At 39.1% G+C, this 25556-nt stretch overlaps 1 protein-coding gene across 1 annotated transcript in view; it reads left to right on the forward strand.

Moving 5' to 3' along the window:
- Positions 1 to 1059: 1059 nt before the first annotated feature.
- Positions 1060 to 25556, forward strand: part of ESR2 (estrogen receptor 2) — a gene marked incomplete at both ends in the record, with an annotated part of 29409 nt that continues 4912 nt past the window's right edge. Inside the window, 5 exons of the mRNA XM_079536870.1 lie at positions 1060 to 1493; positions 8039 to 8214; positions 10747 to 10863; positions 20542 to 20832; positions 24776 to 24914. Of these exons, the coding sequence (XP_079392996.1) occupies positions 1060 to 1493; positions 8039 to 8214; positions 10747 to 10863; positions 20542 to 20832; positions 24776 to 24914 (1157 nt within the window). The remainder of the gene's footprint in view (positions 1494 to 8038; positions 8215 to 10746; positions 10864 to 20541; positions 20833 to 24775; positions 24915 to 25556) is intronic.

Below are 25556 nucleotides of genomic sequence, written 5' to 3' on the forward strand. Positions count from 1 at the left end.
ATTCTTAAATGCTGCTGTTAAACTGATGGTTCCAGGATGGGATTTATATCTTAGGAGGTGTTTTGGTGGCTTCTTTCTTTTTTCCATTTTTTTCCTTCTTTTTTTTTTTTTTTTTTTTCATTTACCGTAAATAATTTGGGTATACCTAAATATGGCAGATAGTGTTTCTGCAGGTGTATTAGGGTCCCTTGGTTGCTGGTTCAGATGGAAGGAAGAATGAAGAGTGGCAGTAAAGGCAGTGCAGGATGCCAGGAAACTATAAAACTTCCTGGCCTGATGGATTTGCTTGAATTCCTCTTTGTCAACTCAGAAATTCCTGCACTTTGTGACATCTGCATTTCATGACAGCTGCTTTTATAATGGCTCTGTTCAGTGGTGCTGTATCCAAGTACCTTTCAGTGACAGAGTTGCTTACTGATGTCCATCCCATCTTTCTCCCTCTCTGGACAGGGATGTGCAGCAAAGTTATGATTTTGAAAGGTAAAGTCTCTGTCTGTGTTCCAAAACACCTCTTACACACTCGTGTTGCTACAGGAAGGCTGATACTTCAGTAGCGCACTTGCCGTGGGAGAAGAGGGAGGTGGTGAATTTCTTTGAAGGTAATTGGTTTCTTAGGACACTTATTCCACAATTACTCACCACGGGGTAATTCTGCCACTGACATGGAGCAACTTTACCCTGGTTGCAGTGAATTGTTTTGCTTAGGATCCCAGCTGTCACATGCATTTTTGTTTCAGGCTTCAATTTATACATTTTTGTGTTATTACTTTTAAATGATGTTTGAACTCAACAAGTGTTGTCACCTTTATTTTAAGGAAGTTCTAGAAAACTTTCTGCTTCATAAAGGTAGCAAACTTGAACGTTCTCTGTTTAAGTACATTTGGTATGTAATCTGTTTTTGCAGAATGTTTTCAGTGCTTTCTGTTTTGTGAATTCCTCTATATCTTTTACAGAGAAGACTTAAGACAGAGCTTTCTTAGTTTTTAATTCACGGTTGTTGTTTTTTCCACCTTAACCTCTTAGGATGAATATTTAAACAACCTTTGGTCTCGAATCAAAATGTCCCTCTGTGCGTCTTCTCACAAGGACTTTTCTCAGTTGCTGCCACTTCAGGATGTTGGATGCAATAAGATAGAAATTAAAAACTCACCTGCTGGTATTGGCTCTCCAGTTCCCTACAGCTGTAATCAGTCTGCATTGACAACAGAACACAGTCCAATCTACATCTCTTCGTCTTATGTGGAAAACAGGCATGAATATTCTGCAGTGGCGTTCTGCAGTCCTGCTGTGATGAATTACAACATAGCCAGCAATTTTGGTGATTCTGAGAGTGCATCTGTGAGGCAAACATCGAGCCCAAACATGTTATGGTCTGCTCCTGGCCACCTCTCCCCTCTGACACTGCACTGTCAGTCATCACTTCTGTATGCAGAGCAGCCTAAGAGCCCGTGGTGCGAAGTGAGACCTCTTGAACCAGTGCTGCCCGTCACTAGGTGAGTGCCACTCACTTCTTCAGAACTTTCCTAACAGTTAATTACAGCTTCTTTAGTACCTTTATGTCTTTTTGTTATTACTTTTAAAAACGTTGTATTTCTGTGTATCTGGAAAACAAAGAAAAAACCCCCACCAAGCACCAATTTGCTCCGGTGACTTTGCCATTGCTTTTTTAATATAACTTAGGAAATAGAATTTATTTTAAAGTCCTTTCAGGTGAAAGGAGTAAAGGCTCTTATTATTTTTTTTTCCTACAGTGTTGTTTGAATTCCTGTGGGTTTGGTTTTTTTCTGCATCAAATAGTTACAAAGACTTTTAGAAAAGCAAAAGGGAAGTTTATCTTTTTAAATTTGTTTTGAGAATTAACAGCCACACAGCAACACGCCTCGTGGTTAGAAAAAGTCTGACACTTCTTGTTGCTGTTCTGAACTGGCTTTTCATTAAGGCAGTGTGAGCAGCAGATTCACAGGCTGAATTTCTCAGAACTGAATTTGCACAAACGCTGTTTCATGCTGCGCAGACACCGATGTTACATGCCATGAGAAGTGCGTGCATCATCAGCTGACAAAATAATTCCATTCATGTTCACAACAGCTTTTTATGCATAAAAGCAGAGGGTGTTGCAGGGGCAATTCCTGTTTTACTCACTGTGTGTTTGTTCATAGGGCTCCTTATTTAACTTCAGTCATTGACGATATGAAAAATAGCATGTCCTGGCTGTAGTTCAATTGTCAGTAATTTTGTTACTACCCACATCCCTTCTGCAATGGATGGATTTTATATTGTTTGCCCAGCACTAAGGTGTAAAATGTAAGCCTAATTCAGACTTGTGGACTGCAGGAATCTTCAGGATGGCCACTTGAATAGTCTGCCTTTGGAGTAGAAGAGTAAGAGGCAGTTCTGGAGTGCATATCTGCTTCAGGTGTTAGGTGTGTGAGTTGGGACAGGCTATTTTAAATAGCACCAGCATATAAAGGGATTCCTTGAGCAGGTGAGTGGGGTTATCATCCAAACTCTTCCCACTTTGGTTAACGTTTCAAAACAGATAGGTCTGAGAAAGTGGGAAAACAGATCCAGGTTAGTGTTCTGGACTGTCCAGATAGTGGACCAAGCCAAGTGGAAGAACCCAATGGCAAGAGCAGACCTTCTGATGCTCTGCATTGTGGCTTCCTATTTAAAAGTAAACCTGTACGTCTGGTGTTCAAGTCTTCTGCTGTTTGTTTGGGTTCCTATGGACTGTTGTGCCTGTATTTATGACTGTATTTAAAGCAGAGAAATCAATGTAATTGGATATCTTAATTTGTGGATGATTTTTATCTCTCAGGAGCAAGCAATCACTGTATTATTTGGTAGCTGGACCTTTCCAATGGTTCATTTGTCCTAGTATGATGCATTGTAACCCCTCCTTTGTCTTTAGAAATTGTAAAAAATGATGTATAATTCAACATGCAAACACATAAAGGAGGAATTGCAATTCCCTGTTGTGGCTACATGGCCTGAGATAAAATGTACTTTTCCTCATCTTTTGGCGAGATCTTCAATGTCGTGAACATCTTATTTATTGCCATGGGAACAATGACTGTGACACTACATCTTCGTAGATTATGCCTTGAAGGAAGAATTCTTGGGATTGAAACAGGAATAGCTCTGGGGGAAGGGAGAGACTAACATTGCAAGGTATAAATAATTTTAAACAACATTGTAGTTGAAGAAAAGGGAGTTGGTTGAATGATGAGTATGAAAAAACATCAGTATAAACAGGAGGGGGAACAAGTGTTTACAAGGATGGATAATGATAGGACAAGGGGAAATGGTTTTAAACTGAGACAGGGGAGGTTTAGGTTAGATATTAGGAGGAATTTTTTCACACAGAGGGTGGTGAGGCACTGGAACAGGTTGCCAAGGAGGCTGTGGATGCCCCATCCCTGGAGGCATTCAAGGCCAGGCTGGATGTGGCTCTGAGCAGCCTGGTCTGCTGGTTGGCGACCCTGCATATAACAGGGGGTCGAAACCAGATGATCACTGTGGTGCTTTTCAACCCAGGCCATCCTATGATCAGTGCATAATTAGGGCTATTATACAGTTCATTTTTATCTTTAGGAATAAAGAGAGAGTCTCAGTGTGAGAGGGCTTTATTTTCCCTGGTTGTAAACTTCAGTTAATATTTGCTGTACTAATGAGGGCTGCTTTGCTGTAACTGATCTTGTGTAATTTGGAACTTCTTGTAGATCAGCTTAAAATAAGAAACCTGAATTCTACACATTTCCCATCCTTGCAAATAATTTCTTTATATGAAGAAATTTATTTAACTTGCACTGCGTAACATTTTGATTTAACAGTGTTAATCTGTAGCAGTAGCTCAACAAAAATTTTTTTTTGCAGTATTCCAAGGAAAAATAAACATGAGCTTTTTCTAGAGCCTTTGTAGAGCTGATATATATATATATATATATGTATATGTGTATATATATATGTGTGTGTGTGTGTATATATATATGTATATGTATATATATTGCTTTATTTTTTGCATAAAATGGTAATAATTTGGTGATGCAAGTTCCAGACCTTGCTATTTGTATCTGTATTATATGTCCTGCAGGTAGTGAAAATAACAAAAACAGCCTCATTGTTGGTCCAATGTTTCCATGCAATCCATCTATAGTAAAATGACATGAAGAGAAAAGAAATGTGAGAATGTAATTATATAACATTTAAGAATAATCAGGCATGGCATCTGAAATTGATTTCTGCCTTCATCTCCTAAATTGTTTTTAATTAAAGAAACAAAAGATTTATTTTTAAAATGGATAGATATGTCTTTTTCACAAGTACTGGAAAACATTAAGAAGGTTGCCGGAGATGTTTCTGGAATTTAATTTCCTCCTTTTAACATCTTCTGTTCCATTGTTTTCCTTCTGCTTCTGATCGTACATGAATGGTTTGTGCAGGCCAGCAATGCTTGCTTGAGTTATATACAAATAAGTCAGTTTCTTCCCCACTGTGCCCCAATACTGTATTCATACATTGTCGAAGCTCTGCTCTGAAGCCGTAATTATTTCTGTTATCCTCCTTTGCTGTTTCCTTTAATTATTTTAAATCATGCCCATCTGTAGGGCACTTGGAAATATCTTGAGGTTCCTTTGAGGTGATGGGCTGGCATTTCAATTTTATGATGCAGTTACAAGTTTAGAGCAAAAATGTCCCTTAATACCTGTGGCATCATTTTTGGTATGTTAATCAGGGTTGGGGACCTGTGCTTTGGAGATAGAAATATTCACAGTTATGTGGTATCAGTGCTTCCAGAAGTTGTGGTGGAGATTGTCCCTAGAAGCTGAGGAAAGTAAAAGTTGAAAATGACTCTTCAGCTGACTTTTGCACAGCATTTTGCTCATGGTCAGGGGAGAAAGGAAGAGATTCAAATAATTACTGCCTTTTGCTCCAATTGCTAACACACTTCTTAGACTTATGGTGCACTAACCAGGGCAAGAGCTTGAGCACAGGAAGTGATGAACCCTCAGCCTTTGTCATTGTACGGTTTACATTCGTATAAGATTGAATCATCTCCTGGGAATGAATGAGCCAGTGGCTTGTGGGAGGGAATCCTATTAAGAAGTGATAAAATCTGGACTGTTAATTTTTTGCTTCATCCTTTTTTTTGCTTTTTTGTTTTCTCAGTTTTAGTTTTCTCTTTAAAGTTCTCTCTTTAAAGTACAATAGTTTAGGTTTAAAAAACAAACAAACAAACAAACACCAACAAACAAAGAACAAAAAAATCATGGTTCATAATGACTGCCAGGAGCAAATCTTGCTAACTGACAGGCCAGATCTTTGCCACTGTTCTTCATTTTTAATAAAAAGTTGAATCCCAGCTCAGGTTTTCCAAGTGTGACATCTGCATCAAACACTTGCAACTTGGGATATTCTATGAAATCTAGAACAAGTTAAGAGATATGATAGATAGTGAATAGCCTGAATAGTCTTGCTGATTCCTTCTCCTTCAGGGTAATCATCTTGTCACCATTGATCATAGAACCATAGAATGGCTTGGGTTGGAAGGGACCTCAAAAAGTCATTTAGTTCCACCTCCCTGTCATAGGCAAGGTTTCCAACCACTACATCAGGCACAAGTTGCCCAGGGCCCCATCCAGCTTGGCATGAACATCTCCAGGGGTGGGGCAAATGAGGATCATTAGATAATCGAGTTGTGACATTAAAAACAAAATAAAAATCTTAATCCTCCTTATGGAAAAATACTATATTTCTCTCTCTCACCCTGAAGACTTTCAATTAGAGATTGAATAAGGCCTTGGGCAACCTGATCGAGCTGTCATGTCCCTGTTCACTCGACTAGATGGCCTTCAGACTTCTCTTCCAACTCAAATGATCCTGTGATTCTATATGGATCAAAAATAGAGAGGACCTCCTGCAGAAATAAAGCAATAAATCTCCATCCAAGCAGCTCCTCAATTGCAGCCGGGGTACATCCCCCTTTTTCCTGCATGGTTTGGTGCAGGAGCACTGTGGACACACAGCCACCTACCAGTTTTTCTGGAGGACCTGGGAGATCACTTTTCTGTTGAGTATGCTTGAATACATCAGTCCTGTGTACATTGGGAAGTGACCTCTAACCGTGCATGAGGCTGTTTGTCTGGGTAAGCTGCCTGATTGCTGTGTCCTTGGGGAAATGAGCATATATGTCATAAGTTAAAACTCTCTATTTCCTAGCTCTCTTGTCCATAAAGACACCAGTAACAAAATAATTGCTTTCGAACCTCCCGCTGTGCTGCCACAGCTATTGCTGATGAGCAGATTTGATGCCCGATGAGCCTGTGGGAGGATTGCATTCCAGATTGTTGCTCTTCCCGCAAGCTGTTCACTGCAGTAGGCAGAAGTCATGTAGTTTGCATGTGTGCAGAGTGGCTGCAGCTAAACTTTTAAGCAGATAAAGAAGCACTTGTGATGACTGGCAGGTAAAAAGCAGCACTCTTTTGTGTGATGTTGCAGTTTGTACTGTTTCTTTATTGTCATCGGGAGCAGCTTTGTGCCTTAACGAGGGCAATAAACATAGTTTGCTATGGATTATCAGTCAGTCACTGAGATGCTCTCTAACTGATCTGGATTCTCTTCTGATTCTAACAATTGGATCTTGATTCTTAAGTAGAGCAACCTCTGATACTGATGTGAAAGCCAAACTGCTTTTCTCCCAAACACAGGGAATTAGAAAAGAGTAGCAATGTATTTTCCTTCTTGCTTTAGCAACTTGTTAGGGATGTGTGCATGATACAGTACCTTTATTCTAAAGGAATTTTCCTCACATTGATCATCCCAGCGTAGCAGAGGGGGAAATTTGTCAGTGATTCAGAAATCCTTTAGCTGTATTTGTGTCATTGACCAGACTCATTAAATATCTAAACACCTTTATTCCCTGTAACAGCTGGATAAATGAACTTTAAAAAAAATCTTGCTGTAACTTCATTTCATGATAAATACTGTAACTTTTCTCTTTGGGAATTTGCTCAGAGAGGCACTTTTTTTTTTTTTTTTTTTTTTTTTTTTCCCCCCCCAAATCTTTTATTAGAAAACTGGAGAACATTGTCCTCAAATTCTTGTGACCTGGTAGTTGTTTCATTGGCATGTAGGTGTTTTTGTCCTTACCTCCTGTCACAAAGCCAGCAGAAAGTCTACTTTTAATGTGTTGATTAAAGTCTCTATTACAGCAATTTCAACATATTTCCACCATTCTGTTTAATTTTGCTCTTGTTGGTGAGCACATTTCTACTCTGGAAGTGTACCCTTGCTCTTCAGAAGTCTCACAAACTGTGCAACCTGCTGTCTCATTCCAGCTGATGTTTCTTCTCTTTAATACTGCTGGAAGGGAGCATGAGAAGAACTCTGCATGAGAAGCCTCTGTGTTTAAATATATACCTTTAAGTTCACTGCACAGCTTTCCTTTTGTCAAGCTGATACTGAGAGTATGCATGTGACAATATTTTCTCTCTAGCTCAAATACTGTACTGACATGAAGGTAAGATATGCTAAAACTACCAAGAAAATGGGTGTCCAGAGAAGTATACAGTGGATGTCCTTCCTATGCCTAAAACTTGCTTTACTGATGATCCGAGTTCCTTTTCTCTTTCTGTTTGTTTACTGGATCTTAGTGTCAAAAGTTGGTTGTTCTTCCATGTTTTTATTCTGTTCTAATGTTAATTGAGTTCCAAAGAATAATTCCAATAAGTTGGAACAACTCGGTGCACTTCAGAAATGCATCTTATTAATTTATGCAGAGCAATACGTATTTTTCTGATATATGAAAGCATTTGATTGATGATGTTTCTCCATTATCCTTGTATTCTTACCTCCTTTTATTCCTCATTTCCACTGTTACAGGAATCAGCATTGGTGGTCACCTTGAACAGACATCTAACGTTTTGAGCTGCTCGTTCACATTGCATGTGAAAAATAATAAAATCCTTTGCTAGATTTACATAGCTATAATGGGATTGGATTCATTTTTTCCTTTTATAACGTCTTTCTTCTCTATCAGAGAGACATTAAAAAGAAGAAGTAATGGTGATGACTGTACAAGCCCAATTGCAAGTAATCCTGGCTCAAAAAGAGACGCCCACTTCTGCGCAGTCTGCAGTGACTATGCTTCAGGATATCACTATGGAGTCTGGTCATGTGAAGGCTGTAAAGCATTCTTTAAAAGAAGTATTCAAGGTAGGAAAATCAGCTTTTGATGATTTAGCTTAAGTAAGTTTTTCATGTGATCAGAGACTGCAGCACTTGCTCTGGTAGTGTGTTGATCTAAAATTCTGGTGTGCAGTGCTGCATGTGTAAGTAGAACAATGTATGATTTGATTGCTTTGTCTTTTGGTTCTTCTGTCATAGACATCTGGAAACATTACAAAGCAAGCAATTCATTTCTTTAGAGAGGAGGTGCAGCACGTAGGGGGACTCATGGGAGAGTCCTGCAGCAATAGCCTCAATGGCATGGCACTGCACACCTATGAATCTGATTTCATTTTGTGTTGCAAAGTAGATGCAGTAATTGTGAATTTGTTATAGCAGATGCAGAGGAGGTACTTCTCACAAGCAATGTTTTTGGATGCGTTATTCCTAACAAGAGTATATTGTTTGGAACTGTTGAGTCATAGCATATAGTATCTACATGGTTGCTATCGCAGGCTACAGGCAGTGACTTATGCACTGTATTCCAGCTTAGTATCGCATCTGCTTCTTATCCTTGGCTCTGATCGTGTCTGGAGGCCTCGTGGAACTTAATCCAATTGACATTGAATGCTAACTACAGATACCAACACAGAAACTTCTATTGTTCTTTGTTCTGTAATGTTCTCTTCTTTTGCTGCATGAGGCCTTCAGCAGTCTTGAGGTATTTTCTTTTGGCTCAGTGTGGCAGAGTTGGTGTCACCATTAGAATCAAACTTAAAACTAGTTTGCCCTTCCGCTTTATTGTGCAAGTTCGGTGCAGGTGAATAACAATTTCTACAAATTGGTGAAAGTTCTTTTGACTTTTTAAAATAATTGAAGATAACTTTGTCTCCAGTTATCACAAATGGAGACTGAATTTAGTCTCAAAGTGTTTTCTGTCAGGAAAATTATTTGCCTGCTCTGTGCTGATCACACGTACTGTGGTCATGAACAACTTGCCTACTGTGTTCTTTTGTACACCTTAATGTACCCTGTCAGGTAATATTTGTTTGTGATTCAAATAAGTGAAAGTTCTTGGCATAAAACGCTATTGAGTGTTCAGTTGCAACCACTGTTATGAAGGATGCTGCTTATAAAAATCAAAAAGTTATGGGCCACCTGGAGCCAAGCATTTAGCTTTTGGCCTATGGGAGGCCCAGAATTGAAATTAAACGTTATGACTGGGCAGTGTGTGTGGTCTCCTGCTTGTCTACGTTGGTCGTATATCAGTTCCATATCTGTGAACATCTGCCTGCAAAATAAACGATCTCAAGGACATGGGAGTTTTAAACCACTTTATGCTCCTTGTGCTTAGGTTATAGAGCAGCAGAGAGCTGCTTTTTCCTTTCCCCCTGTGTTGTGTGAAGAGTGATAAACAGTAATTTGTTTTTCAGTTGTATCCCAGATGGAAATGGGACAAACTGTAACCTGATCTCTTCTTTCTAAAACTCTGTCGGTTCAAAAATTCAAGGTTAAAATTATTTTAATTTTGCAAGGAAATGGTCACAGGGGTTCAGTTAAATAATTACTCTTGGGGACATGAGCTCTTGGACTTGCTCATGAATCAAGGCAGAACACAAAACCAAACAAACAACCACCCTACTTGTAGTCTGCTTTATCTTTGTCTGATCCATTCTTAATGTTTAAAAAAAAAAACTTAGAGAAACAACCTGAGAGGAAGGGAAATTAACAAATGTAAATTATTAAATATTTTTGTATTCTTTGGTGATGACTGTAAGAGAGATCTACAGTTTTTGGCAACAGGTAGTTTGGTTGCATTTAGATCAACTTAATAGTCAGGTCTAGCTTATAGGAATAAACTTTTGAACCAGTTTGTTGGTTAATTAGATACAACAGTGTAAAGAGATTCTGAGGAGAAGTGGGGTGAGACCTGAAGTAGGGAAGACAGCTAGTGCAAATCAAATAAAAACTTGTTGATAATATATGAAAGTTATACCTTGTGCTTCTGATTTTCTTTGTTTTGTACACTATGCATTAATTTATGCCAGTCTTCTTTCTCAGGCTTTTAAAGGAATTTTTCAAAATAACAACCATAAAAAGAACTTCAATCAGGGTCAGTTCTCCAAAGGCTTCTTCGTTCCTGGGAGTCACCAAGCCAGAGATTTCAGTAAATAGTGGTGTAGTTTACTTAAATCTTTGCAGACTGAGGTTGTGTGCACTGCTGTTTCCAAATGTGCTGAGGACAAATTCTGCTCTCTGCCATCTGTAGAAACCCAATATAGAGTAAGGTGTTCTAGACTGGGAGCAAATTTCCACAAGAGTGTATGTCTCGTTTTCAATAATGTGTTGGTATTATAAGATGCTTGGTTGTCTAACAGTCAACAGTAAAAGCTGACCTTTCTGGTTGCGTTTTAAGGCCACAGATTGATGTTTTCAGTACAGGACAAATATGGGATTTTGCATTGTTTAAATTAATGGAGCTTAGATAAGAAATAGATGAGATGCTTAAAATCCCTGATTTGGGAAATAGCCAAGAGAGATTGGTGGGATGTTAAATTTTTCTCCTTTACTCTGCTGCAGGACATAATGATTACATCTGCCCAGCTACCAATCAATGCACAATAGACAAAAACAGGCGCAAAAGCTGCCAGGCATGCCGGCTACGGAAATGCTATGAAGTGGGAATGATGAAATGTGGTGAGTTCTGTGTGCCAATGTTGCTTACTTGGAATTTGTTACCTTCAGTCAGTTCTGTACAGCTTCCCCCCTAACTGATCCCCAGAATTCTAAAAAGCCACGACAAGGCAAGGTTTAAGCAAGTTTTGTACGTAGGAATGCACCAATTCTTAAAGCAGGAAGAGACTGAATTTTTCTGAATTTAACCTGTGGAAAGGAGCAGGAAGTAAATTAAATGCAGGAAAACCATTGTTCCTCTGCTGAGCTCTGTAAATGAAGCTTATTTGCATGCTGTATTCTGCAGAATGGGAACCAAGAATGCTTCTGCCTGAGCCTCAAGTGAAACTGAAATCCTTTCTAATGTGGGGATAAATGAGCCTGTACTATGCCCTGTGGCTGAATGCAATGCAACAGCAGCAATGCTGTATCTGAGCAGTAGTAAATTAGCCTGGTATCCTGCTCCCAGTGGTGACAAAGAATGAAGTGGGAGAAATAGGAGCGAGACTAATATCTATATGAAGCTACTGCAGAAAACTCTGAGCTTCCAAAACCTGTCAGTTTGGGAGTTAGTGATCTAGAAGTTTTTTTATTAGGTCTCAGTGGGTTAATCAAATGATGACTTGAGAAGTGTCCCCATTTTTAATGCTGTAAAGTCTTGGCGTCTAGTACACCCCATAGCAAGAAATTCTTCAGCTTGACTGCATGCCTTGTAAAGAACAAGTCATCAGTTTTCCAGGCTCTTTCTGTGGGGCTTTATCTGCTTAAAGAGGGTTAGGGGGTACTTTTCTTTTTTTCTTATTGTTGCTTCTCATGGGTTTCTTTCATATGATGGCTTTCTGTTCTTTCATCAAAAGAAGCAGTGAACTATCCCTGTTTATCATTGCACTGTCCAGCCTTTTGTTTTACTCCCCTCTACTTACTTCTGTTTCTTCACTATTAGAGTTTTAAAGGTTACTTTTAAGAAGAAAATCCCTTGAAAGTTGTTTCAATATCTAAAGTACTTTTTATAGTTGAGGTTTATTGTTCTTACAGTTTTCCCAGTGTTCATGATAGAAGTAGGCTGGGAAAACATTACTTACGAGCACTAGCATGGAAGGGAGAAGGTCATTGCACCTGGTCCTTGGTGATTAGCAGGCATGCATGTCATTTCATCTCATTTAATGCAGATACCTATTTCTATTTCAAAGCTCGCCTCTGTTTTTACCCTCCCACCGCTTTGATCTGAAGGCTGTTTGCAGAATATGATACCTTTCATTAGGAACATTCTTCTGAATTCCATCCAGCATTTATTGACAAATATATAATGCCCGTTCATTCTTGTGGCAACACTGTCTTGTGGCTTAGAGGCTCTTTTCTTTATTGTTAACGCTCTGGTTGTGTTTATGGACTACAGTCATATCCCCTCACAGCTTTTGTTTTATTAGACTATATAAACCAAGCAATCTCCTTGTAAAACAGTCTACTGAAAGATTTGGGAAATTAGGGTAGCTTGTCCCATAATAATCTCCAGGATGGAGTAATGCATTTTGCACTTTGATGACAAGAATTGTAGAAGGTATTCCTGTGAGCTCTCCTCACTGTAGCAGCATTAATACATGGCTATGTCTGCAGGAGGTATTCTCTGCATGCAGCCCAGAATGCTGTTCGCCTTTTCCACGGCTGTATCACACTCACACTTTGTAATCATTCAGTGAGCTGTTAAGATTGTAGCCTCCTTGTTCAATTCTAGCTGATAACTCCCACCTTAGAGCCACAATTTCAACTGTTCCTTGTGTTGTGTTTGTACTCCTGAGGTACATATAATGTCTGTTACTCAAGGCAGCTAGTTCTTTCTTATTTTCTTCTGCACTGATGTATCTCACCTTTATTGGTGTTTTTTGTTCATGTGGTCTTAGCTACTTGTGCTGACTGGTATCCAGAGAGGAAAACCTTCTTGCAAAAAGGATACTTTCTGAAACTTTGCTTTCTGAATAGCCCTGCTGTCTCCTATTCAACTGTATGACTGAGAATTTTACTGTGTCTCTCTGAGAGTGTTTGCTATCAAGCCTCAGCTTTGGAGGGCTTCTGAAAAAGATGATTCTACTGTGGCATAAGGTGAAACTCCACAATACGTCCTTCAGATGAATCCTTTTATCCTAATTGTCCAGGAAGTCCTGACTTGTGATTAGACCTCACAGACACTAAGGTGTTACAAGTAACATAATGAATGTTTGTGCAACATTAATGACACTTCAAAACTCATTTATGTACAGATAAATTAGACATATCTATTATATCTGATATGTTAAATATAATACGTAATGGGAGTCATATTTTTAAAATAATTGTTTTTTTAAATTAGTTTCAGTAGCATTGAAACTTGAGAATTTTTAGAATTTAATTTGAGAACCTTAAGAGGTTAATTAAAAAAAGAAAAAAAATCTAAAAATTGCATGCCCGATAATTGAAGCTGAATTGTCTGAGTTCCCTGATGAGTTAAGAGACACCTATGTGTAAAGCTGATGCACAGGGACATGGTCCCATTATTTGAGAGATGTTTAAACCAGACAGATTTAAAAAGTGTATTTCTTGACTGAAATACAAATGACATTTCCTGCAGATCAGAGTGATTATCTTTCTTTTTTTATTCTTTTTAAAGCAATGCTTTATTACCACTTTTATGCCATAGAAAGCCATGAAAGTGTATGCTTTCTTTTTAATGAAGACTTTTCCCCAGTCTCTGTGCTTTTCCCAGGTCACTTAGTGAATGCATTGGTTCACTTCTGCTAAAACATTGGGTAGGGTGGAATGGTTTGTCAGTGCATATTTGCTTGGGGAGACTTGTTATCCGGCAGAAGTGGCAGAAGAGCCTCAATTACCACTTTGCTGGTTCATGAAAGCTCATCATAAACTCTACACTGTTTGCATCAAACATTTCAATCCTGATTTTGTGTAGTATAAATAGCCACCTTGAGGAAAATGTGTTTGTGTGCATATTGTATATGTTTCTGTGCGTAAATGTACTTGGATAGTATATGTCATTTTCAATACAGCAGGAGAAAGTAGGAAAGTTTTACTTTGGAATTTCCTGGCTTGAAGACTCTTGAATGTCATTGCATTTGTAAATGTAGAGAAGTCAACCTGACAATCCACAGACATTTCAGTGGAGCCTGGCTTGGAGGTACTAAGGTGATAATGGATTTTCTAACAGAATATTTATCACACTGCTGGAAGCACGGGGTCTTAGACACTGTATCTGTAAATTTCTCTGTAGGAAGCCTGTGTTGCCTACTGTTCTAATCAAGTCAACTGCTGCTAAATTTTGGTATTAGGAGTGATAGTAGAAAACTAATTGCAAAGAAAGCACCGTCATCAGGAACAAGGAAAACAATTATTACAAATATATTAAAAGTAGATTCTGCCCTGAAGACTTGAATAAAATAGATCATGATAAAAGAGATCTGCTCTTAGAACTTTCTGATGTTTACCTAGGGATCCTGAAATGGTCTGAGCTGTTTGTCCAAGGTATAGAAAGAAGAGGGGAGTTGCTTTATCATTTCCTTTTAGCTACCTTCTGTGCAAATATGCTTGTGCTTTTTCTTTTTTTGCTTCCCGAGGCTAAAATAAACATTCTTCGGTAAGAAGTCTTCAGTATCCTGTTGTTCCTATTAGAGTAGACTTAATTCTTCCAAAGACAGAGCTGTGCTTTGCCCCTCCCTGACAAAATGAGAACACTGATGATTCATATTAAAAGGTAATGGCTAGATACTGCCTCTGAGTACTGGTACTACTCCTTCAGTTTACAGAAGGATTTCTGTGTGATACGAATTTTGAAGTTCAGAACTTAGCTCTCTTTTTCTCCTCTATTTGCCTGCTGCTTGAAGATTCTGGATAGCTCTACATAGCACAGATATTGTGAACTATTTTTCACACAGAAAGTACACAGAGAAAAATGTTTCATGGCATTCTCTGGACATGAAATGTACTAATTGTAGTTCAGTTGTTTTGGAAATTACAGTAATTTTATCCCTTGTTCTCATATGTTCTTGGTTGATTGCAGCATCTTTGTCAGATCTATGTGCTCTATGAACACAGACATACTCACCAGAACATTTGCATTTCCTTTCAAAGGTTACTTGAGTGGTAATGATTTACTAATAAAAACTTGCTCTCAAACATTACTGAACTGACTAGTTACATAAGCAGTTGTCAGGGACCAAAATCGACGTTAAGAGCAACGTGCAGTCCTATACTGCCAGTAATTCCTGTTTGCAGTTTGTCCATAGGTGAGTGAAAAAATTCTAAGGATTTAACATAGAATATCCCAAGTCAGAGGGGATCTATACGGATCATGAAGTTCAACCTCTGACTGCACACAGGACCACTCAAAATTCAAACCCTATGTCTGAGAGCATTGTACAAACTCTTCTTGAGCTCCTGCAGCTGGGGGCCACCCTCTGCCCTAGAGAGCCAATGCTGTGACCACTGCTCTCTGGTGAAGAACCTTTTTCCATTATCCAGCCTGACCCTCCACTACCTATGAGGAGCTGTAGGCCACCGTGAGATCTCCCATTGGCTACCTCTGCTCTGAGCTGAGCAAAACCAGTGACTTCTTTCAGTGTGTTTTATTTTTTACATTCTTGCAATCATTCACCCATGTGGCTTATGGTGCTGTAACTCGAGGTCTTGCCTTTAGTCTAGTGTTCTCAGCTGAATACAGCTATTTTCTCGTGCAAATAATTGCTCTAAATAAGAGGAGTGCAGTAGGAAGAATGAGAGATTTGATCATCTTATGCACTTTTCCAATTTCCTGAATTACCTTTATTTGAATGAATATTGGCTATTAAGTGTATTTAGGGAATTTGTGGCAATTTCAGTAATAGTCTCTAATCTTGGAAACTGTAAGTATTTTAATGCCGTGCCTTTACACGGGTTGATTCATATCTCTATATACTGAAGCTAAGCATTAAGGTTGTCTATAATTATTTCTTACCTACAGATTTATCAGCACACATGCTTTTTGGATGCTAATAAATGTACAGGCAAAATTTTTCAGTCCTGTCTAAGCCTCACATTTAAATAGGAAGCATAGAAATTCCTTTAGATTGCTTAAATGTTGGATTAATAGGAAAATCTACTTAATGTGTCTGTTGACTGGGAAGCTTAAATGTTGCTTTCTTAGCTGTGTAATCTTACAGCTCTCTTTTTTTTTCCCACATATCAGCTGAGTAAATTTAAATGTGGACATAAATAATGTTTCCTTTAGTTATGGATGAGTTGTGTTTTATGCACACTACTCAGCAAATCAGACTTGGTCTGCTTTGAAAATATGTGGCAATTAAAATTACACACACAAAATTAAGTATTCTGTTCCCCTCTCATTTTGTTTTCTACTTCACACATCCCTTTTATTTATCTATTTTCTTAATTTCCCTTTTCAAAAGATCTGAGGACAGCTGATCAGAGCATATTGAGTCCCATAGCACTGGGTTCACTTCAGTACCAGGAACTGAACTAGATCGATCAGTAGGTTGCAAGTTCTTGCCTGAGCTCATGTTGCTTGTGACAGGTGTCCAATTTGCTGGAATTTCTTCCTCATTGTATCACCAGACGTCTCCTTATCTCACTAACTCCCCCTTCAGCCAGTAGCTTTTCTGGTCCCTTCAGCCAACTGCACTACTCTTCCATACGTTTCATTCAAAGGCTGCTCTTCTTCATGCATTTTCTATTTGGAGGATTCACATTTCCAGCAGGTATTGAAGGATGCATGTCATGGAGCAGCTGTTATTTTCTAATAGCCCAAGAAAATTCATTCTCCACAGTGTGTCTCCCTACAGCTTTTAGTCTGCTCTGTTTTTCTTGTTCTGTCCTTCAAGGTGCCCATTTTCAAAACACTTCAGCAAGGCACTGCTTCCTGCTTTTGTTCAGCTCTCTCCTGGTGATTAAGCTATCTACCATGCACATTTGTATGGAAGTCAGAGCCACGGATTTCTCTAAACAGAGCACTCCAATACTTTGGTGCTTCTCTGTTCTGCCTCCAGTTGTACTTTTGTTTCAGTTTTCAACATTGCTGACCTTTCCTCTTTGTCCTTCCTGAAGGAAAATACTCAACATACTTTCTGTGCATGGTGTGACTTCAGAACAGTCTGCAGGCCCTGTGCTATTGGATAGTTTTTCTGCAGCTGATGAAATGCATTCAGACTTTCCTCTTGACTTTTGTGTCAGCCCAAAAATGAGGCCTAGCAAAGCTCACTTCATCTTCCATGCACGTGTGTAGAAATTAGTCTCTACCTCGCTGTCCTTTGACTTTCTTAGGAAAAAAAGATTTTTGTCCAGAAAGATGATGAAACTGATTGTGACTTCTGTGGTTTTACAGGTAAAACTTTTTTTTTTTTGAGTGTCATAATCAAGGTTGATTTTGTAAATGTACCATGAGAGAATGCCTTCACTTCTCTCTGCTGGTATGTTGTCCTTCCCTGCTCAGCTTCTCGGGCAGCATCTAACTAGATTTCATTCAGCTAAACTAGGACTGTGTAGTTCTGCAAATCCCTGATTATTTTCCGTCAATACAGTGGTTGTGTGAATGTCCTGCCAGTACTCAAGCCATTTCATCCCATTCCTTCTCAGGATACAAAACCATCCTTTCCTACAATGAATTTAGAATTCAGACCAGTACTTCCAACTGGTTCCAAACACTGCTCCAAATGCTTCATTCCACTTGGGTTCCTCCATGTCAGAGAACTGTTCAATGAACCTGCTTTGCCTGTTCGTCTTCTCCAACCTCATCTGCTTCCAGGCAGTGGGCATTCTCTAATATTCAGACCTTCTTTACAATTCCCTTTTACATCTGATGTGGTTTACTGAATAGACAGCAAGTGAGGATTGTGACAATGTGTAGTTGAAAGTTCCACACCTGTAAAGTCAAGTCAGAGTTGTTAGTCCTTAGCCAGTCCTTTTGATGCCTTCAGGTTATACCTGACTGGCTTCTACATCTCGTCCTTCTCACAGGTTGACTCAAATGGTGCTTGACAGCTGCTGAAGACAAGACAGGATTGTGATCTGACAAGCTACATCATCTGGGAACATCCACCACTGAGAGTCTGCATTCACCCAACATCTAATTTAGCAATAGCATCTGAGATTGGGTTTTTGCGTGTGTGTGCCTTTACCCCTTTTTGTTTTTAATTTGGCTAATGTATGAACTCTTACTTTGCTAAATGAAACTCAGAGCCAGAATTGCATTGCCTCGTTAGAGTTCAGACAATTCACGTTCTATATAACTGATAGATGTGGACTAGGAATAATAAGAATTGCTGAGTCCAGTAGCTTGATAGAAGGGAAACTGCAACATAATTGCATCTGCTAACAGCAAACATGAGCAGCTGTTGCCATTAACAAAAACTCAATACCTATATGCAGAGCCAGCCATGCTAATTGGAAGACACCACATCTAGCACTTATGCAAATACAAGTAGTGGCACATATATGGTTTTATACAATATGTATCCCTTCAGTATCTGGGTTTAAACACTCTGTCAGGCAGCTGGCCCCTACTTCCCTCGGCCACAGGAAACGGAGTCTGGTACTCAAACCTTCTCTCATCCATCAGTGTTATCAGAACCTGACTTTTGGTTTCTGTGTTCTTCTTTCACACATTCTCTTGCTGATATGCACGCGTGCAAATGGGTCTCTGGCAACTGGTCCAAACCCATGGCCCTACTGGTAGGTGACAAACAGATCCTCTGGTATGGCTAGAGGTTGCGTTGCAACTTCTGGTTACTACAAGGGAACTGAAAAGCTTTTCCTCCTAACTTATCTGGTGGGTGTCATTTCCAGACTACAGGTTGGTCATTGTTCTTTGATAGCCATGATAGTCAGGGTGCTGGTTGGAACTTTTGGGATTTTTCCACCTTCGTTATTCATCTACTCCTTTTTCTTTGCGTACTTTATGAAGTATATCAAGAATAATAAAGAAGAACCACATTTGTGGCTATGATGTTGCTTTGGACAGCACACCAAAAAGACTTAATTAGCTGTAGTATTGTCAAGATAGCAGCGCTACATGAAAGGATGCTTTTGTGTATTTTATGGGACTGAAACAAAATGAGGCAACCTGTTACTGTGCTTTTAGACTCCACGGTTTCTGCTAATAGAATAATAAATGTTGGTCTGATATAGATTTATGCTACCACTGGCATCTATGTATATGTGAAAATTCAGTGTTTGAATATCGTGTCAGTAAAGGCGTTGGCTAGCACAAAAAAAATTGTCTTTTGAAAGATTTAGAGGAAAATTTCTCACTGACATTGAAAATATTAACTGCTGGAGGATTCAAGCCTATGAATCTGTTTAATAATTTAATATTTTTAAATAACTTTTTTTAAAAAAAAAAAAAACCAACGAAGCTGGTGAGGGGTCTGGAACACAGGCCATATGAGGAGAGGCTGAAGGAGCTGGGAATGTTCAGCCTGGAGAAGAGGAGGCTCAGGGGAGACCTTATTGCTCTCTATAACTTCCTGAAGGGAGGTTGTAGTGAGCTGGGGGTCGGCCTCTTCTCTCGTGTCATTAGTGATAGGACCAGGGGGAATGGCTTCAAGCTACGGCAGGGGAGATTCAGGCTGGACATGAGGAAGTATTACTTTTCAGAAAGGGTGGTCAGGCACTGGAATGGACTGCCCAGGGAGGTGGTGGAATCACTGACCCTGGGGGTGTTCAAGGAAAGACTGGATGTTGCGTTGAGGGACATGGTTTAGTAGGAGCTATTGGGAATAGGTGAACGGTTGGACTGGGTGATCTTTTAGGTCTTTTCCAACCTTAGTGATTCTATGATTCTATGATTCTATGATTCTAATGTGATGAAAACCTGCACTTTAGTTACTGCCAAAGTTTATTTACATATTATTATTATTATATATTTATTTATAATTTTATTTATAAATAAATAAAAAAGGTGTGAGGGAAACAGATATCATGACTGAGCACTGCATCAAATGCCCAGTTTTTAAACCCCTTAGCCTCCTTCCATGGCTGCTCTTTGAGAATAGGTTACAGTGATCCCACCAATAATACTGATAGGCAGAGAATGTTTGATGTTGTCTTAACGAACAGTATCAAATCATTCGGATAACTTAAGGCCTTTGTAAGAGGACTGCTCTGTGAAAGAGAAATAATAATCTGCACGTGTAACTCCAAAGTGGGGGCTTGCTCTGTCTAGTTGTAGATACCCTAATTCATTTGGGGAAACTCCTGCTGGCTTAAGTGGATGTATGGAGAAGACAGGTTACCTTTCAGTAGGTCCCTAGCTGAGCACCCAGCTGGCAGTGAGCCCCAGCTGTGCTTCTGGCTGAGATATTTATTCATGGCTCATACTTTAGAATTTTTTTTCCAATTAACATTTAAAAGCAAATTTATTAGCAGAATTAAACAGCTTTCATTAGTTGCATTTAAAGACTTATCTCTTTTTGATGTCAATGGGATTTTCCCAGGGACTTGTAAAGTAGACTCAAAAGTAAACATTATTTTCAGTTATTTTTTCTTCAGGAGGCTCCTCTGAAGCAAAGTTGGGTCAATGCCGAAGCTCTAGAAAGTCCGAAACTTGATGTTTAATGTTAGAACATCCACTATTGAGGGGCTTTTCCCCTCCTCCCCAAACATGTGGTTTTGTACAATGCAACAGCGAGAGCAACATATTTCAATGCAATTGTGTACCTCTTGTGTCAGGCTCAAGAAGAGAACGCTGTGGGTATCGAATCCTGCGCCGCCATCGTAATTCGGAGGATTGCATGGGCAAAACCAGGAAGTACAATGAGGCTGCAACCCGTGTAAAAGAGATCCTCCTCAGCACAGTCAGTCCAGAACAGTTTGTTTTAACTCTGCTTGAAGCTGAGCCTCCCAATGTGTTGGTGAGTCGTCCTAGCAAGCCGTTCACTGAGGCCTCCATGATGATGTCCCTGACAAAACTGGCAGACAAAGAGCTGGTTCACATGATTGGCTGGGCCAAAAAAATTCCTGGTAAGATTTTCAACCTCTTTTTTATCTATTTCATTTGATGCCTTAGTGGCATAGTGCTGTAAATGTGTAGTGTCTTGTAGAAAGTCCTGTAGCAGTAATGGACAAATTGTTGCTCTCAGAACTTCACTTGGGAGCGTTTTGAATCAGAAGACAGCCTTGCCCATAATTTGATATCTGTTGTTAGCCAAGTACTTGTTCAGGTTGCTAAAAAGCATAGTTGATGTTGCGTGTTATTTTTATCTCACCAGCTTTAAATGCCAGGTTAATCTGATTAAGTTCATTAAAATGTGTAGACTGCTATTGGAAAAAACAAAACAAAACAAAAAAACCAACACAAATGGTTTCCTTGAAATCTAATAAAGGCTTTCTATTGAAGTTGATGAAAATCGCTTTGTAGCCAAGAACTGAGTCTCCACAACTGCTTCAGCTGACATAATTGGTACATGAGAGAATCAGATTAAGAGGTACATTGTATTGATCTCAGAATTATTGTGTTTCCCTTCAAACCAAAAATTAACATGGTTTGGGCTGTTGGTCATGCAAAGAGCATTCACTGGCTTACAATTACACGTGTTGCCTTGAATGTAACTGCATCCACGGATGTGGATTATTCTCTAACTTGATATACGATGCTCTGCTGGAAGTGAGCCCTACAGCTGCATGTACCTTGCACACCTGATGTGTTCTGCATTGCACCTAGCAGTCCTAAGCCTTGTCCATTGACACTGGTTACTTTTAGCTTGTCTTCCATGCATGTCAGTAGTAAAACCTTTTTCTTGGCAGTAAGAGAATTGTATGAAGAAAACCTGTTGAGGCGATCAAAGTTCTTCAGAACAGCTTCTGGGAATGTTTACACTTTATCACGTGTGTTTGTTTTTTGTGATCACCCATGTTACACAGAACAGAAATAAATTCCATTTTAGAAAATTGCTCAAAATAGATGTGAAATGCAGTATGTTCCCAGTTACAAATAACATCATAGTATAATGTGGCTTTTACAACATCTTCTTGAACATGGATTTATTTCTTCCTTTAAAGTAAATAAGGTGATGAAGCTCAGCCCATAGGATTTCAGTTGGCAAATTCTTCCCTGAAGAATCCATGCAAAAAAAAAAAAAAAAAATAGTTGTTGACTAGTGGTCCAGTGAGCACTAATTTTACAATACTTTTAATATATTTATCTTCTAAATTAGTAGATGGATGTTGCTTTGATGACCATCTTTAAGTAAAAGTAAATCTTTTTATTCTTTTCTTCATATCTTAGTGCTAAATGTGCTATATTCTGATAGAGGTTTGTCTGAAGAGAAAATCTAAATCTGTTTTTTTCCTTTACTTAAAAGAAGGTCATTAAAAATTAAAAATTATTATGAGTCTCACTCTGTGAGTATATTTTTGGTGTGGAGTCAGCTTGTTGGATTGAGTCTTTTTGTTGCTCATAAAAGTAAAAGACAACACCTGGATTGTTATTTTTTTTTCTCATGACTTCCAATGATTTTAATTCAATGTTATCAGTGGGTATAACATAGCTTCTATAATTGCCTTTGACTCGGTTGACCTAGTTTAACAGAGCTGAATGGAGCTCATGGCTGTACTCACATGGCTGAAAGATGGAACGTTGTCATGATATTGAAGTTTGGATTCATTATGCGACATAGTTGCTGGCCAGAGTGATATCTTTGGGTAGCTACTGCATACCCAGAAGAAGAGGAGGGCAGGATATCTTAGTAATTTATATTGAAGGATGAGCTATAGAGCACAGAATTTAAAGGACAGGTTCTACAGCCACAGAAAAATGAGCAATTTAATGTACTCTGCAGCAAATGAGAAGGGACTTCAGATTCTGCAGTAGAAGCTGTCATGCTAATGTGCCATCCTCAACCTTTAAGCACGATTGCTAGAAAGAGGAAAGGAATAGTCCTTACAGCAGCACTCGATGTTCATAAATCATACTGTTGGTAACGCGTATTTAGCAGGTGCCATCTGGGATACATCTGAATCTCTAATTACCTTTGCACTGAAAACTGGGACTTGGTCTGACAGCTCTACTGGGGTTTGTTTTTCAACCCCATAACTTGTTGTTTATGGTGTAGAAATCAGCGCACACCTCTGTAACTGTTGATTTAAATAAACCCCTGAAATGTCTTTGAGCTGTTGTTTCCCAGGAAACCATCCCTGTTGGTTGATCCTATTCACACTTCCATGGGTATTTTTCTAAAAGCACTTTTTAAATTATGAGGGTTTGGGTCTGGCAGATAATCTGCCATTGGCTGTGAGCTCTGTAGTAAATTCTTTGACAGTGAAATCCGTGAGGGAAAGCACAGCTCATGGGCTCCTGTTTGCTCCTCTTGGAGTAAAGGAGTAAGGCTCTCAGTGTGAAGGCAGCGCTTTCAGTGATGCAAAGAGGGAGTTTGCATTACCCAGCTTATGTTAACCTGGGGATGACACCGACTGTCTTCCAGGGCAGCACTTTAATGAGCTGAAAATGTATGAAGCGTTTATATAAATTACTGGGAGCAGATTTAATGACAGCGCAAATGTGTGGCGCACATTTGAGATGTCAGAGAACTGTCCAAAAAGATCTGCAGGAAACCCATCTCCCATGGCCGAGCCCTGTGATGATTTTTTCACCATTTGGAGCAATAGTTACCAGCACATCTAAAGCTTCAGCATCTTTGTTAGCAGTCTTATCTGAAGTGTCTCTGCTTTGAAAACTTTGACCTGATCTTGATTTAGAACAGAGGTGCAGACTGAGTGCAGAACTGATAGTCATTGTCTCTGCTTTTCTTGGGCTTGCCTTTTGGTGGTGGACACTTCTCCATTTTCTGTGTGGTTGTTGTTGTTAATTCTCTATTTTCCTTATGTGTGCATTTCTTATTTTTCTTTATTTATAGAACCTTGAGTATCCCAAGTCGGAAGGGACCCCTGAGAACCATGGAGTTCAACACCTTCTCTAAGGCTTTGTATGTTATTGCAGAGGAAGGGGCAAGCAACAACAACTTCTCTCTTCTGGCTGTGTTGCCATATTATCTGGCGCTTGCTGGAAGTTCTAGAGATAACTAAATGCTAGAAAAGGGCTTATGCCCTATTGCATCAATTCTGTTCTTGCTTCTGGGGTGCCACGTATGAAGGCAATGCAGACATCACTACCATCATCAACTACCCTTGTCTTCCTTTTTTATTTTTTTTTTGATCGGTCAACACACGGCATTTACCAGTAAGGTGATAACACAGAGCAACTGAGATGTAGCTTCTTTCATAGGTACCAAACAAACCCAGAAACGTGGCTGCCTCCTGAGGTCCAAACAAGAGACAACCCTGCAAACAGCAACCTTATATGTTATAGGAAAAGAATGGTCTGTTTTTGTAGAAGTTTTTGTAGGAGTCCTCCACAGTATAATGCAATACATCTTTAATAGATGTGAATTTCCATAGTGGGTCCTTGGTACCTTCAAGAAGTCTCTGAGGCTGTCATCTAAGGAGGTGCCCGCATGTAAGGCAGGTCTACGTTCACCTACATGCCAATTGTGCTTCAGCACTGCTCTGATTTATTTATTTTCCCTGAAGACTTTCCAAGCAAGACTGGATAAGGCCCTGGGCAACCTGATTGAGCTGTCGTGTCACTGTTTGTCTCAGGAGGGTTGGACTATATGGCCCTCAGAGGTCCCTTCCAACTCTAAGGATTCTATGGTTCTATCATTTTAAATGTTTTGTGGAAGATGTGTCAATTCTCACATCAAATAATCACAACTATTTATGTTCCCATTTGAGATGGCAGCAGTACACTTCTGATACACCTCTTTTTCTGTCTTTCTTCACAACCCATGTTTCTTCTTTTTTCTTTTTCTTTTTTTTTCTTTTTTTTTTTTTTGTATATTAAAGACATTTTTATAAAAACAGAGCTGTAAACAAGTTCATTTATTTGATGCTGTTTTCATCATTTTAGGCTTTATTGATCTCAGCCTCTATGACCAAGTCAGGCTCTTGGAGAGCTGCTGGATGGAAGTTTTAATGATTGGTTTAATGTGGAGATCAATCGACCATCCTGGGAAATTAATTTTTGCCCCGGACCTTGTACTAGACAGGTAAGAGAAATCAACTTCTTGAGAGCCCTTCAGTTTGTGTGTTTGGAGGGAGATGAATGGAGAAAGGAAGTGGGTGAAATATTGGAGATGATGTGAACATTTAATTTAACAATGCCATTCACTTGTATTTTAACAATTATATCTTGAGAATTCACCTGTTGAGTGTTCAGGGCTCCAAATGTTAAATTGTAGACATCAACACGATGTGCTCCTTTATCAAACAGCTTCCATCGGCCAATAGATTTTCTCCCCATTTATTTTAAGTAGTTTATCTCAGATTTTTTTTCCTGTACCTAGTGCAGATTTCATAGCTACATTGATGAGCTTTGTAGCACTAGCCAAAAGGGATTTTAAAAAGTAACTTGATGTTTAATATTGAAAGTTTCCTTCAAGATTAAGTGGAGTGTTGCAAGCTTAAAACTTACTTATCCATAGCTATGTGCCAGTGGGGAAGAATATGGATTAGTAGGGATGTTTTTCCATGTTAGCATGTTAGAACAATTTGATTTGGGCTTCACATTGGTAAAAAGAGAGAATCTGCTTTCTTGGCAAGGAGTAAAATCTCTCTTAACCTTTTCAACCTAGGGAAATTCATATCTGCACCAATTTGGGCTCGAGCTAAATAATCATCGCCATCATAGA

Source organism: Tetrao urogallus (genome assembly GCF_951394365.1).
Source record: "Tetrao urogallus genome assembly, chromosome: 6".
NCBI lineage: Eukaryota > Metazoa > Chordata > Aves > Galliformes > Phasianidae > Tetrao > Tetrao urogallus.